Here is a 14,444-nt window from a genome sequence, read left to right as displayed (position 1 = left end):
TCCTATTACTCACAGCCATAGCATTTTACACAGCCAATCTACAAACATGGCTTATTATCATGCCTTCATTATGATGATCTTACTGAAGGCCCGGAACTTACTCATTTGCCCTATATTGTTCATGCTGAGCTGGATATTACTCATGGCCATGCATTCTGTTTGCATTTAGGCGTGGTGTACTTTTCTCTCTGGGTGTACCAGATTATAAGGTGATATTACTGTGTTGTTATATATATTTATGCTTGATAACCGGTTCTACAGATCTTGCAAGTCAGCAATACACAGAACATCTAGTCTGCTGCAGAGTGACCTCCCAGTTATATTGAGGACAACTAATAATGTAATATGAGAATACTTTGTACCAGTGCTGAAGCAAGAACTTCTTGAAGAAAGTGTTCTAAAGAAGGCCATGTGTTCCTAAAATTCATTTTTTCTTTTCTGTTATTCAGTATATATATATATCAGCAATTTATACTCAGGTAATGAATCTAAGGGAAACTTTTGAGAAGCCTTGAGCAGATATAAAGAGGAAATATAAGAGAAGATATAAAGAGCAGCTCTTGTGACATGTCTGTTCTAATAATATTTGTATTACCTATTAAAATAATAATGCAGGAGTACCTTGCTTTACAGCAAGACTCATGGACATAGACGACAACAGGCAGACTCTGTCCCCTTGGGATGAATGTGAAACATCACTGAGCGTGCTCTGTGACCTTTGAAAAGGTCATTCCATTGGACTCTGCTATTGTCTCCTCTATCTACTAGTGTCATATGTTGCTGCAATGCTGTACAGATCACTTTACAGCAGCCTCCTCTAGTCACTACAGACACAACAGAGAGTCTCAGTGGTGAGAATAAAAACAACAAGATTATTTTGTAATAGAGATAGAAAAATGAAAAATTAGAAACAATGTCACCAAAAATTCTTCACAAATATGTTTAACATAAAAACACCATTTAAATTAAGGTGATTTTCTGATGACACATTCCTTTTAATACATTTTTTATTCATACATACATACATACATGGGCTTTACTGACAATGTAAAAATACATTTATAACAAAGCAATAAAGGTTTTCCAATGCAAATGAAACCTGTACATATTTTATACTATACATCTTGTACACATGGATACTCATACAACATAAATGGCCAAGCGCAGGTATATTTACACAGATGATAGCTAGGTAATGTCATAAATACTAGGGGGAGCTTGGATACTTTCTTGATTTGGTATTCTGCTTCACTAATAGCCTGCTTTAGTCTCCAGGTTTGTGTTCATTGTAGTAAAACAAAGTATAATTCCATCATAAAAGAGACAATTAATTTTCTTTCCCTGGAAATATAAGCAGATAACATACTTACAAGTAAAGACTAATGTGGAACTAGATATCAAAATGCTTTATAGGTGATGAATGCCAAATTTAAGAAACCTAAGAAGGGTACTTCTTAAAGGGATAGCCCATGGGTCCAACTGCTGGGAACGACCCCCCCCCAGGGTATAACCAAATATATCTTTAATCAAGGTCAAGGTCTTCCCCTTCCCCTCCGCACCCCCATATTCCATTCCGCTCCGCTCCCTTATCCATATTCCATTTTCCCCAAGGGGGGACCCAGACAAGCAAGGAGAGAAAGAAACTAGCACTAAGATAGGCCCACCAACACCTTTCTTCCCTCCAACTCCAACTGTGCCTTATTCATTCTCTATGTAGCTTCTGAACATTGCCAAGCTCAGTGCTGAAATGTTAAAGTGACTCTGTACCCAATATCTGACCCCCCCCCCCCCCCCCCCCCCAAACCGTTTGTACCTTTGGATAGCTGCTTTTAATCCAAGATCTGTCCTGGGGTCCGTTCGGCAGGTGATGCAGTTATTGTCCTAAAAGCAACTTTTAAACTTGCAGCCCTGTGTCAAACAGCCGTGGCCTAGATTGTGTATGCATTAGGCTGGCACAACCTCTCCATCCCTCCTCCCTGCTTTCTTATCATTAGGAATGCATCAGGCAGATTTTCTCCTATCCATCACCTGTGTCAGCATGGCACATGGGCTGGATCATTAAGGCACCAGTGTAGTTTTCACTGCAGAGGAATAGGAAAAATGGTGAAGAGGGCGGGGAGGAGGGACAGATACTCCAAGCCACGGCCGTTGGGCACAGGGCTGCAAGTTTAAAAGTTGTTTTTTAGGACAATAACTGCATCACCTGCCCAACGGACCCCAGGACAGATCTTGGATTAAAAGCAGCTATTTGAAGGTACAAGTGGTTTGGGGGGGACAGATTGTGGTTACAGAGTTGCTTTAAATGTGTACACTTCAGAGGCATCTGTCGATGGTAAACATCCTTCTGACAAACACTTGCGATATGCACCACAAACACAGTTTGAGTAAATGCCTTAGCAAACAAGGTGTGGGGAATGGGCCCATGGGTCATGGATAGAGTGTGGAGCCAGAATAGTCCATATATCTTCTTTTTTGTTGAACATACTGATTTTCATTGCGTTCCATTTTCATCAAAATTTTTATATTTTCTTTTAAAGAATCCACACTGTAAGTACATGGGTAAAATAATAAGTGACATTATAAGCAGGTAAGTCATTTTCAGTATACACTAAACAATCATCTTCCAGTTACTTCCTTCAAAATGAAATGTGTCTGATAAGCAGCATGATAAGGCAGGCTAACTAATCTGACCTGAAATATAGGGGCAGTACATGCAGGAAATAGACCGTCAGGAGCCGGCGCTGGGCTGGCACACTTTGCTCCTGACATTAAAGGCGGTGGAGTGCGCAGCCAGCCTGAGAAAGCCGGGGCTGCAATGTACCCCGGTCGGGCAGATCGCCTATATGTATTTTGTATATGGCTGACTGGCAGTTCAGCAACCAGTCAGGCTGAGGTCCCTGCCCCAATCAACATATGGGGCTGCCTGTCCATTCCTCATTTCCTGCTATAGAGCCTCATTCGTGTGTGCCTAGGCTAGCTAGGCTGATTCAAGTTTGATTTCTCTGGTTTACTGGTTCTTGGCTTGACTTCCTGACTCTTCCCTTGGTTCTAACTCCGTACTGCGAAGACCATTAGTTACTGACCAGGCTTGTGGACTCTATATTTATTGTGTTTGTATTGTTTTGTCCCTGTCTTTTGTGTTACACTGTTTCCAGTGTAGTATTCAGTCTTCAGGTTGGGGCCGGCCTGTTAAGGAGCCAACAACTCCAAAAGGCAGGGACAGTTTGGTGGGTTTAAGTGACAGGGCTTTACTTACTCTTGTGTCTCTGAATCACATCCTAACATACACACATAAAAAAAAAATCAAAGTACTTCTTCTCTTAGGTTACGTTCAGACATAGGGTGAAATTTATCAAGGGCTTTGCCTCTATTTTTAAGTACATAATTGGAGTTCTGCTTATGAACCAGTATTCGACAGGCAAATTTTTTTTAGATGCAACTTTTTTTTAAATCTGCCTGTTTTGAGTATTCACGCAAAAACGTCTTATCCTGGATTTGCGCCCAATTTATTTAACTGGTGCAGGCCTACACCTGGTCAGTACCAGGTGAATTTTTTTGTAACTATTTTGCGACTATTTTTTTTTTACCAATTTCTGAATATTTTGTTAAATTTAGCTCCTATTCAGTCCTATTTAACTGGGTAAAAATAGACAAATAGAAAAGTTGCACGTTTTAGATTCAATATTAAATGTCCCCCATAGTATTTTGGTTAGTATTTTGATTCTATTTTGAGTAATTTTTCAACCGAAACTAGGAGTAGGTCGAAAACACATACTGGTTATGTTCTCACGTCGGAAACATATCAGGTAAAGACGGACATTTCGTTAAATAGACGTTTGCTAATAAAGAACATGATCTATATTAGCGGCCGTCTATTTAACAAGACAACCACCTTCCCTTCATATGTTCCTAAAGTGGACACATAGCCACATTGTGCAAATCTTTTCATTATAATTTTTCTGTCAATTCCACACCTGATTTTGGCCAAATACTGACCAAAATACTATGTGTGAACATAACCTTATTCTTCTCCTCTCGCAAGACTGTGAAAAATATAGACAGAAATTTACTATGAAATGTACTCTGTGTAAGAGAACATTAATTCCTCCCTTACTCTTTTCCTTCCAGGTCTATGTAAGGATATGTTCACACAGTGTACAATAAAAGCAAAATATGACAAAAAATACAGTAGGTATAAAACATGGCCGTATTTTAAATCTAATAATACATTAAAGTCTATGGAGAAATGTCAGTCTGTACACACACTGTAAAAAAAAGCAGGTCAGGGCTCAATTTTGTGAAGGACCTTTGTTCTACATAGGAATCATACTATATTGATAAATCTTATGTTTTCTAAACTACAAACCATTATTTTACAGGAATTTCAGAGAAATTATTTTATTTTCTTAATTTATTAGATGTAACTTACCTTTACAAGGATTATAACAATAATAAGAAGAAGCACAATTCCCCCAACAGAACTACCGATGATAACAGGCAATGTCTTGATCACTTTGCTTTTAAGAATTGTAATGGATAGCTGAAAAACAATAGTATGAAAGAACATTTAGGCTATGTCATTTTGAGGCCATAATTTGCAGAATACAGCCGTTATATGTACTCTACATGGCGGCCATATAAAAAAAATGTAGGAACATAACCTTACACCGAGAGAAAATGACAACCACTCTTAAATACGAATACTTTATGATTTTCCCTTAATAAAGATTTAATAAAGACCTAAAAAACTGTGGCTACCCAAGCACAATAGGAATTGTAGTTTTGCAACTGATGGAGCGCCACAGGTTCCCTATCCTATCCCTCCTATAGACAAAATATTACTTTATCTTTCTTCATTTACATCTTTTTGTGTTTTGGTGAAATCCACAAGGGGCATAAAAATGTGAGGACAAACCACAGTAAAAAAAAAAAAAAAAACTCTAAATCATATTCTTAGAGAATTTTTATCAATAGTCTGTCATGCATTTACTCCCTTTCATGCCAATGCAGCTATTTGGCCAATGGCCATTATAGCCTCTGTATTCAAATCTATTGCATCTATCCCTAAACAAAACCTTTTTTTCTATTGCACATTACCCATTGGTTTGATAAGGGTGCCCTATACTTCTTCATTGAGTAAAATATGGTAACACTATAGAATAAATAACTTCATTATAATCCACGTCAAAAATATACCGCAGCACGCCACAAATGCAATGAAAAAAGTGGTTTATTTGTCCATGTAAGGAAATGCAACGTTTCAGCTCAAGCAATATGAGTCTTTTTCAAGCAGTGCTGCTCATATTGCTTGAGCTGAAACGTTGCATTTCCTCACATGGACAAATAAACCACTTTTATTTATCGCATTTGTGGCGTGCTGCGGTATATTTTTGACGTATATTGGAGACACCTTGGAATCGGGTGTTTACTGCTGGCACCCCTGCATCCTATATCCTGAGTGCTGCTGAAATTTTTTTCTTCATTATAATCCAAATACTTCACCAATTAGCAGCACTCCATAGTGCATTAAAATTCTCAATTGTTCCTAGGGTGCCACTCTCCTCTGCAGTATAATACCAAGTAGTGTTACGAAACAGTTTAACCCCTTAGCGTCCCATGACGTACGTCATGGTGGAGCAGGGGGAGTTCAGAACGGCACCGCGCTTGGCTGCAATCTCCGGCGCGGCGCAGTGCCTCCGGCGCGGGTCCCGTTGCCGCATCGGCTAATTAAGCACTTCAATGCAGCTGTAAAACCTGACAGCTGCATTGAAGTGCTTTGTACTGCATGTCCCTGGTGTCTAGTGGGTCGGATCACCCCCCCGGGATGCGATCAAGGGGGGGGGGATCCGGTCTTCTGGCCAGGCCCGCATTCAGCGTCACAATGACGCTGATCCAGGCTCGGCAATAGATTGCTGTGGCCTTCAGCAGGCCACAGCAATCTATCACCGAGTACATTGATCTTTGCTGTGTATATACACAGCATTGATCTCTATGAGAGATCAATGCTGTGTATATACAAGTCCCCCAGGGGGACTTCAAGTTACAGTAAAAATAAAAGTAAAAAAAGTGTTTTTATTAATAAAAAATCCCCTCCCCTAATAAAAGTCCAAATTACCCCCCTTTTCCCATTTTATAAATATAAATAAATAAACAAATGAACAAACATGTTTGCTATCGCCACGCGCGTAATCGCCCAAACTATTAAATTATCACATTCCCGATCTCGCACGGTAAACGGCGTAAGCGCAAAAAATTCCAAAGTGCAAAATTGCGCATTTTTGGTTGCATCCAATCCAGAAGAAATGTAATAAAAAGTGATCAAAAAGTCGCATATGTGCAATCCAGGTACCGATAGAAAGTAAACATCATGGCGCAAAAAATGACACCTCACACAGCCGCATAGACCACAGGATAAAAGTGTTATAAGCCTGGTAATGGATTTTAAGGAACATATATTTGTTAACAATGGTTTGAATTTTTTACAGGTCATCAGATAAAAGAAAAGTTATACATGTTACATATCGTTGTAATCGTAACGACTTGAGGAACATGCATAACATATCCGTTTTACCCCAGGGTTTACGGCGTAGAAACAAATACCCTCAAAAAAAAAAAGAAATGCGCACTCAGAATTACTTCTTTGTCATGATGTAGAGGTTCCTTTTCTTTTCCCTTATTCCTGCAGAGCAAAAATTTCTGTCCCTTGTATTGTTTTTGTTTCTTTTTTGTTTTCTTTATTCCCTTTTCCATAGAGATAAAACTTATGTTTGCTTTTTTTCTGTTTTATTTATGTGATACGCAGATATGTATCCTTTACATTGTACATATGCCTTGATTCATATATTACTAAAAATTTTATAAATTATATTGGGGGGGGGGGGGGGAAGAAATCCTCAAGTATTAATTCAGTCAATGTGGAAAAGATGCAATGTTTCAAACTTGCAATAAGGTCTTATTCAATCTAATTTAATACCTAGGCAGGGTTACATCTAGAAAAGGTAATAACTTTCTTCTCCTCACCTGTGCCTTGTGTTCCAACTCCTTCAGGTTTAAATACAGGGTTTTGTTATAGTGAATTTCTCCAGTGATGTTAAATTCTTGTGTTTCCTTTACGAGCTACAAATAGAACATAAAATTACAATATGGGCTTTAAGGGGTTAACAAGTGAAAATCTTTTTCTTTTAAATCAACTGTGTCAGATAAGTTATATAGATATATAATTTACTTCTATTTAAAAATCCCCATAGAAAACCTCTCCTGCTCTAGACAAATCATGACATAGAAAGAGGTGGCAGCAGAGAGCACCGATTCAAACTGGAAAGAATACACCACTTCCTGCAGGACATACAGCAGCTGATAAGTATGGGGAGACTTGGGATTTTTAAATAGAAGTACATTTTGAATCTATATAACTTTCTGAAACCAGTTGATATGAAAGAAAAAAACATCGCTGAAATACCCCCTTTACAGGGGTTATACCTAGCTACAAAAAACATGGCCACTTTCTTCCAAAGTCAGCACCACTCTTATCTCCAGGTTGGGTGCAGGTTTTGTAATGCTGCGTTTACACGGAACGATTATCGTTCGATTTTTCACAAAAACGATCGCATTGAGCGATAATCATTTCATGTAAACACAGCAAACAATCAAGCGATGAGTGAAAAATCGTTCATTTTGATCTTTTAACATTTTCTTAAATCGTGATTCAATAAAGATTCGCATATCGCTTTGTGTAAACAGTCTTTCAAAGATTCACCCTATATTAAACTATCTTAAAAACGATCGCAATAACGAATTTTCTTACAAATTTTATAACGATTTATTCGTCTAAACGCTGATCGTTATGAAAACCAAATCGTTGCTACAAAATCGTTAAACGATCGATTGGGCGAATTATTATTATATGTACACGTAGCATAACTCAGTTTCATCGAAGTTAATAGAGCTTAATTGCAAACCACACCTGAACTGAAGACAAGAGTGGTGTTGTCTCTGGAAGAAAGTGGCCATGTTTTTGTAGCATTGATTAACCCCCTTAAAGGGGTTGCATCATTAGGAAAATGGCTGATGCATTAGTGAAATGAAATATGTACAAGCATTTTTGATAATGTACTATTAAAGAGATAGGCTTACTACTCCCACGTATGCCTACATTGTTTTGATAACTGGTTGCCCTTGGTTACCCGCTGGTTAACCCACTGAGGTGGGCCAGGTATACTCAGTTAAACTGCAATCTCCAGGAAGTAATGGCAACTGGTCTCCACTAAGCCTGCAAGCAAGGAGGATTGTGGGAACAGCAGGGTCATAGTTCAGAGAAGAAACCAGGAAGTGAAGAGATCCATGGAGGGAGAATATGGATCTAACTCTTCTGCCTATAGCTTTTCATTACCATGCACATTCTGAGGTTCAGCTATGTCAAATTCTAGTGTTACCCACACATAACAGAAGATAATTTAAACAACAACATTGGAAGAAGTTAAATTAGATGTTAAATTTGTAATCTATAAGGAAACGTTACCTCATGAAGTTCTTGCAAAAATAATCTTGATGCTATCTTTATCTCTTCCCTTCCAGATGTGACCTTGCACTCGATAAAAAGGCACATTGCGTCTTCATTCTGATAAACAGATGTGGGTAGATTAAACTTTGTTGTACATGGTTATGGTTCAGAATGTCACAGTTTTTTGCCTTATTTTTGTTGTTGGGACTGGAGGATTAATGGGCACAGTGATGTATTTTTTTTAGTAAAAGTGCTCAGGATGAGGGGACAAAATAAAAAAATGTGTTCACCTGCTGCTGATTCCCCATTGCTCCGAGCGTTTTGTTCTTCATCCTAGTGCACAGGAAATGCCTGCTCAGTAATCACTGGTTATGGTCACAGCCAGAAATGGACTCAGCGGGCATTTCCTGCATGTTTGGTGGGTTGGAGAACAGAAAGGCCTTAGCAGTGGAGATGGCCCTGGCATCTGTGGCAGCTGAGAACTTTTATCCTTTTTTTACATTAAAAATATTTACTTGAATAATCCCTATAAGGTGTATGAACAGTGATAACATTTGACATTATATCATTTCTAGGCTCTGTTCACACTACTCTCTTGGCTTTTATTTATACCCCATATGCCATCTCATATAACATATTCATATGAGGAATGATGGCCCCGGTTTGTTCTAATGGGGTGCATCAGATTCTGCTGAGATTTTTATCATTTTGATGGCACTGCTCTGGTGATGACGTTCTGAAAACATTGCCGATAACCACTAAGGCCGGTCCTTGGTTCCAGTGTGTTTGCAACATCCCCATTAGGCTTTTATAAACCTACTTCTGTGAGTGCTGTAGGCTATATTCAGCTTTTTCACTATAACACTTATGGCAAAGTCATTACTATAAAGTTTGTATTTATTGTACATATAAGAATAATACTTTAAGACATATTATAATAATCACAATATAAGTCCTATAAAACTTACGTTAAATTCTTTTCCACATCTTCGTGCTTGGGTATCATTTGTACATTGAGTTGAACTCTGAATAGAAAAATGTGGTCTTATTAATGGCGGAATTAGCCTTTGTTTGCACAATATAACTGAAAACAGACAGCGCTGCGGCCAGTGATTGGCTATGTGTGAGGATGAAGACACGGTAGAGGACACCAGGGGAGCAAGGATAGGTATGTATTCATTTGTTAAGTTTGGTTCTTGTTGCAAACCACATTTTTAAATGATTCGTTCCTCTCTACTAATTATCATTATTCATGGCTGTCCTTATAATAATCATTTCTTACGTCCATCATTATAAAAACATTTTTTTCTTCCTGTCTTTTTGTGGGTTTATCTTAAATCTTCATTTTCTGTCCCAGATTCCAAAAATATACTGCTAGGTTAGGTGTCTTCCTATAAAACTGGACCTAGTGTATATGAGATGTGGTGTTTGGATTGTGAGATGGACTGATGTAAGTGATGATTTAATGGACTGCTGCCTTTACTTTTTTCTGAATGTGTAGACTAGGGCCAGGTCTGTTGAGGTGCACACCAGTTTCCATCCATTTATATATTTTTTTCTGTGTTGCTTGTGCTTCGTCTCATACTTTTCCCCATTATGTAGCCACAAAGATATGAGACATGAATGGCTTCTCTAGAATGTAATTTTATATTGTAGCAGTAACATGGATGTCCTCCTTTGAAATTCATTATTGGTCTATAATGTCATACTGAATAAAAAATATGTCAATATTGTTATGGCTGATCTGTGTATGTGGAAGGCTTCTATACTCCCACTGTTGTAACAGTGACAGCAAATATGTTATCATTTAGATAAATGTCTATGTGGAGGCAATCAGTCTGCGCCTATATAGTACTGAACAAGAAACCACATCAAAGTGTGTTTTAAATTCCTACTCTTCCTTCACCAAAGTACTAAAGTAATGGAAGGGGATGCATTTTTGGTATCAAGAAAAATGTGTGATCCACCATTCCTGCTCCTTAGTCTGACACTTGCTATGTAGCACAGCGTAACATCAGTTCTGCCATTCCATGTGATTTACAGTTGTGCTCAGAGAATATGAATGGTAATCCAAAAACCTTTTTTCCACTCAATGATTTTGAGATCAGGAGACTCACATGGCCACTCCAGAACCATTAACAAATAAAAAATCAGAGGCTCTGTAAAAACCAAACCACAGATAGACCAACAAAAATGTTGGCCACAACTGCCAGGAAAATAGTTTGGGATGAAAAACTAGTGTTGTGGCTGTTTCAGGATGCATAATAAGGAGGCACTTGAAGAAAAATGGGCTACATGGAGAAGACACCAGAAGAAAGCCATTAACGCACAAATGCCACAAAGAATCTCATCTACAAAACGCCAAACAGCACAGAGACAAGCCTCAAAACTTCTGGAACAAGGTCATTTGGAGTGATGAGACCAAATTCATACTGTTTGGCCACAACCATAAGCGTTTTATTTGCAGAGGTATCGACAAGGCCTATGAAGAAACACCATTCTCACTATAAAGCAAGAAGGTAGATTTCTGATGTTTTGGGAATATGTGAGCTATAAAGGCACAGGAAACTTGATCAGAGTTGAAGGAAATATGAATGCAGCACGTTATCAGCAAATACTAGAGACAAATTTGCACTTATCAGTTCAGAAGCTGCGCATGGGACGTACTTGGACGTTCCAACATGACAACAATCCAAAACAGTAGGCCAAATCGACCTGCCATTGGCTATTGCAGAACAAAGTGAAGGTTCTGGAGTGGCCATCTCAGTCTCCTGACCTCAATATCATTAATCCACTCTGGGGACATATAAAGTGCGCAGTTTATGCAAGACAGCCTAGGAATTTACAGGAACTTGAAGCTTTTTGCCAAAAAGAATGGACAGCTTTAAAATCTGAGAAAATAAAGAGCCTCATCCACAACTACCACAAAAGACTTCAAGTTGTCATTAATGTGAAAGGGGGCAATACACGGTATTAAGAACAAAAGTATGTAATTTTTTGATCACTGTCATTTGGATGTTCTTGGTTGTCATTACGATTTAAAAAGAGGAAAAAACCCAGTAGTTTGACATTAAATGGCTTCACCCAACCACTAACCAGGAGTGAAAATAAAGTTTTTGTGGTATCATTCATATTCTATGAAAAAAAGGACAAGAAAGCAAAAATTCTGCTGGGGTATATAAACTTTAGAGCACAACGGTAAAAAAATTTAAAATGGCACAGTTAGCATAAAAAAATAGTGCAAACTGCTTCATAAATGATGCATAACATTTTACGCCCCAGGGCAAAAACACAAAATATGCCAGAATAATGGCACAAAAAGAATGATAAATATGCCCCTTTATGTTTGTCTACCACATACAACATAGTAACCTTTTAATGCTACTTGATTGTTAATACATACTGTATATATATATATATATATATATATATAAAATAAATATCAGACGATGGGCATGGAACGCACCTGGACCTTCTGGACAAATTTTATTTCCGAAATAAGAATGCCTTGAAACATAATGGGGATCTTTAACTCTAGGCTTAGTTCAGCACCAAATGGATTCTCTGCATTCACCTGTGGACAGAATTAAAACATTGTAAATGGGTGTAAAAAAAATCATCTGCTTGCATTAATACAAACTGTGAGGAATCCTGCACACTTACATTAAATGTGTAATAGACGTCTTCATACAGCGTGCGGTCAGGTGGTATTGTCACAAAAAGTGCAGCAGGTTGGCTAGATTAGTAGATAAATGTTAAATGGTTATTGGCAATAGATATTGAAGCAAGTCATGTGCCAGTGATATTCAGCATGCCAGTGTCAGTGCATGAATTATATACTGTCAAAAATGACCTAAGAGGTTTTCTAGACCATCATAAGGGGAGCGGTCAAGAGAGATCTAATACATGATGATGCCATCCTGCAGACCACTACTAATACATTAAACACTGTGATTTTCTATGGGTCAGACTAGTGATCACATGACCCAGTTACAGTTATAAAACACATGGATGCAGCTCTGCTGGAATAAAACAGATGGCTCTGTAGGGCTATTGGTGTTGAGTGTGTATTATATTTTCTATATCATTTTGATGCTTATGGAGAGTGTGCTCTTGTAGACAAGGGCCTTTCCCTTTTGTTTTTATTTTGTATTTCCCCACCCACAGGATAAAGGATACCAATCTGAAATGTTCCTGGAATGAATGGTGCGCATGTAGTATGTGTGGCCAACATTATATTTATTATCTATGGGGCAGCTGAACATTTCCAAGTGCTGAACTCGGGTGCTGAACCTAAAATGATTGCCCCCTCAGTAGAGAATCAGTGGAGTGCTGCCTGCCTGTATATAGTGTGCACTGTTCATTCTAGGGACAATTTTGTCCCTGTTCTTGGCATCAGTGTGGGCTCCAGCCATTATACCCCCAGTGATCATCTTGTTATGCCCTATCCATAGGACAGAGAAAATAGAGAGAGGGGTGCCCCCTGTAGTATATGAATGAACAACAAGAGGAGCCATAAGAAAGGTGAACATATGAATGCTTAACTGATTCAGTTGTGCTAGGGATAGGCTCTATCTCATGTTCATCTCACACAGCTGCCAACTCGGGTTGCTTGTGGACAAGCCTTGAATGAAGCACATGCACAATGGTTCCCAGCAATATCTGTCTGGGATAGGGATACCCTCAAAAAGAGCCAGGCACAGGTGTATAATGCCAATGGTAAGAACATGCGGTCCAGTACTACTAACATACTGCTATGAGCTAGAATACGGAAGTACCACAACTAACTGGCTAAAATAGAAAACTATTTACTTGGTTGCAAACAAGTAAGTAAATAGTTTTTTATTTTTGCAAGTTGCTCATGATTTATTCCTCTTATTAAATGAATGTGAATATCCTATGTTTTTACAACTCTCGTATTAAATATACCATTAAAGCATCTTATGCAAGACACACTCCAAGGACTTACACAGAGAGGACGGCGCTGAAGGAATATCTTACTGGGAGCACTGTTTTTTGATACAGTGGGGCTGAGATGCTGTTAAAGCTGAAATCAATAACAATATTTACAGAAGGTTTAAGAAAAATAGTTCTATATACAGCATTTATTAAACAGGGTATAATCATTTTTTTTATCACAGTGACCAATAATAAGCTTGTGTGACAGTAGCATGAAAACATCTGACATACTGTACATGGAAGCCCCGAGACATGATAGATAAAAGAAGAAAAAGTTTCCATCCTTAGGTAAGTTTTTTTCTCATTCATATATATATATATATATATATATATATATATATATATATATATATATATACAACCTTTTAAACGTTTTCAATTTGCTCCCTTTGAATGTCTATGCACTCAAGGTAACTCCTAGAAAGCAAGGAAGACTTTTATCCACCTACCTGCTTAATAAGATGCAGAAGCACAACTACATACTTAAATGGCATTATCAAATGTTCACTTATATCTACACGGCAGGTTATATGACATGGTGTTGCAGTCCTCTCTGTGCACTCTGTACAAAGAGAACCAGTGTAATATCTTACTGCATTGGTCCCCCCCCCCCCCCCTTACCTATGAATTTATCCCAAATTTCCCAGATATCTGCTGGAGGTGTGATGCAATTCCTTGTTCTCTATTCCGTGTTTCTGTGAATGCCATTACTCTTAATGTTCTACTACACGTCCACTTAGAAACATGCAACAGAAGTATTCTGTATTCCTGGTAAAATCCTCAACTTTAGTGGACCAATTAAAAATGAATCCAAGAACAAAAATGGACACATAGACATCAGGACACGGCAGGCATCCCTGCCACATTTCCAGCTGTAGACAGCCCTTATTCATAGGTTCAGACCCCCCAATGATCTGGAAGAAGCACTTGGCTAAGCGCTTCTCTCCTTATCTATATCCTCACTGCGGGAGACAGATTCTATAGA

General features: G+C 38.3%; 1 protein-coding gene across 1 annotated transcript in view; it reads right to left on the bottom strand.

Moving 5' to 3' along the window:
• Positions 1-2,273: 2,273 nt before the first annotated feature.
• The window catches only part of ITGAE (integrin subunit alpha E), a 64,007-nt gene continuing 51,836 nt past the window's right edge, over positions 2,274-14,444 (bottom strand). The window contains exons 25-32 of the mRNA XM_069944806.1: positions 13,470-13,547; positions 12,164-12,236; positions 11,967-12,074; positions 9,469-9,525; positions 8,519-8,617; positions 7,021-7,116; positions 4,430-4,540; positions 2,274-2,545 (exon numbers count right to left, since the gene is read on the bottom strand). Of these exons, the coding sequence (XP_069800907.1) occupies positions 2,492-2,545; positions 4,430-4,540; positions 7,021-7,116; positions 8,519-8,617; positions 9,469-9,525; positions 11,967-12,074; positions 12,164-12,236; positions 13,470-13,547 (676 nt within the window). The 3' untranslated portion in view covers positions 2,274-2,491. The remainder of the gene's footprint in view (positions 2,546-4,429; positions 4,541-7,020; positions 7,117-8,518; positions 8,618-9,468; positions 9,526-11,966; positions 12,075-12,163; positions 12,237-13,469; positions 13,548-14,444) is intronic.

Source organism: Dendropsophus ebraccatus, chromosome 11 (assembly GCF_027789765.1).
Source record: "Dendropsophus ebraccatus isolate aDenEbr1 chromosome 11, aDenEbr1.pat, whole genome shotgun sequence".
Lineage (NCBI taxonomy): Eukaryota > Metazoa > Chordata > Amphibia > Anura > Hylidae > Dendropsophus > Dendropsophus ebraccatus.
This window is presented reverse-complemented; position numbering and strand designations above follow the sequence as displayed.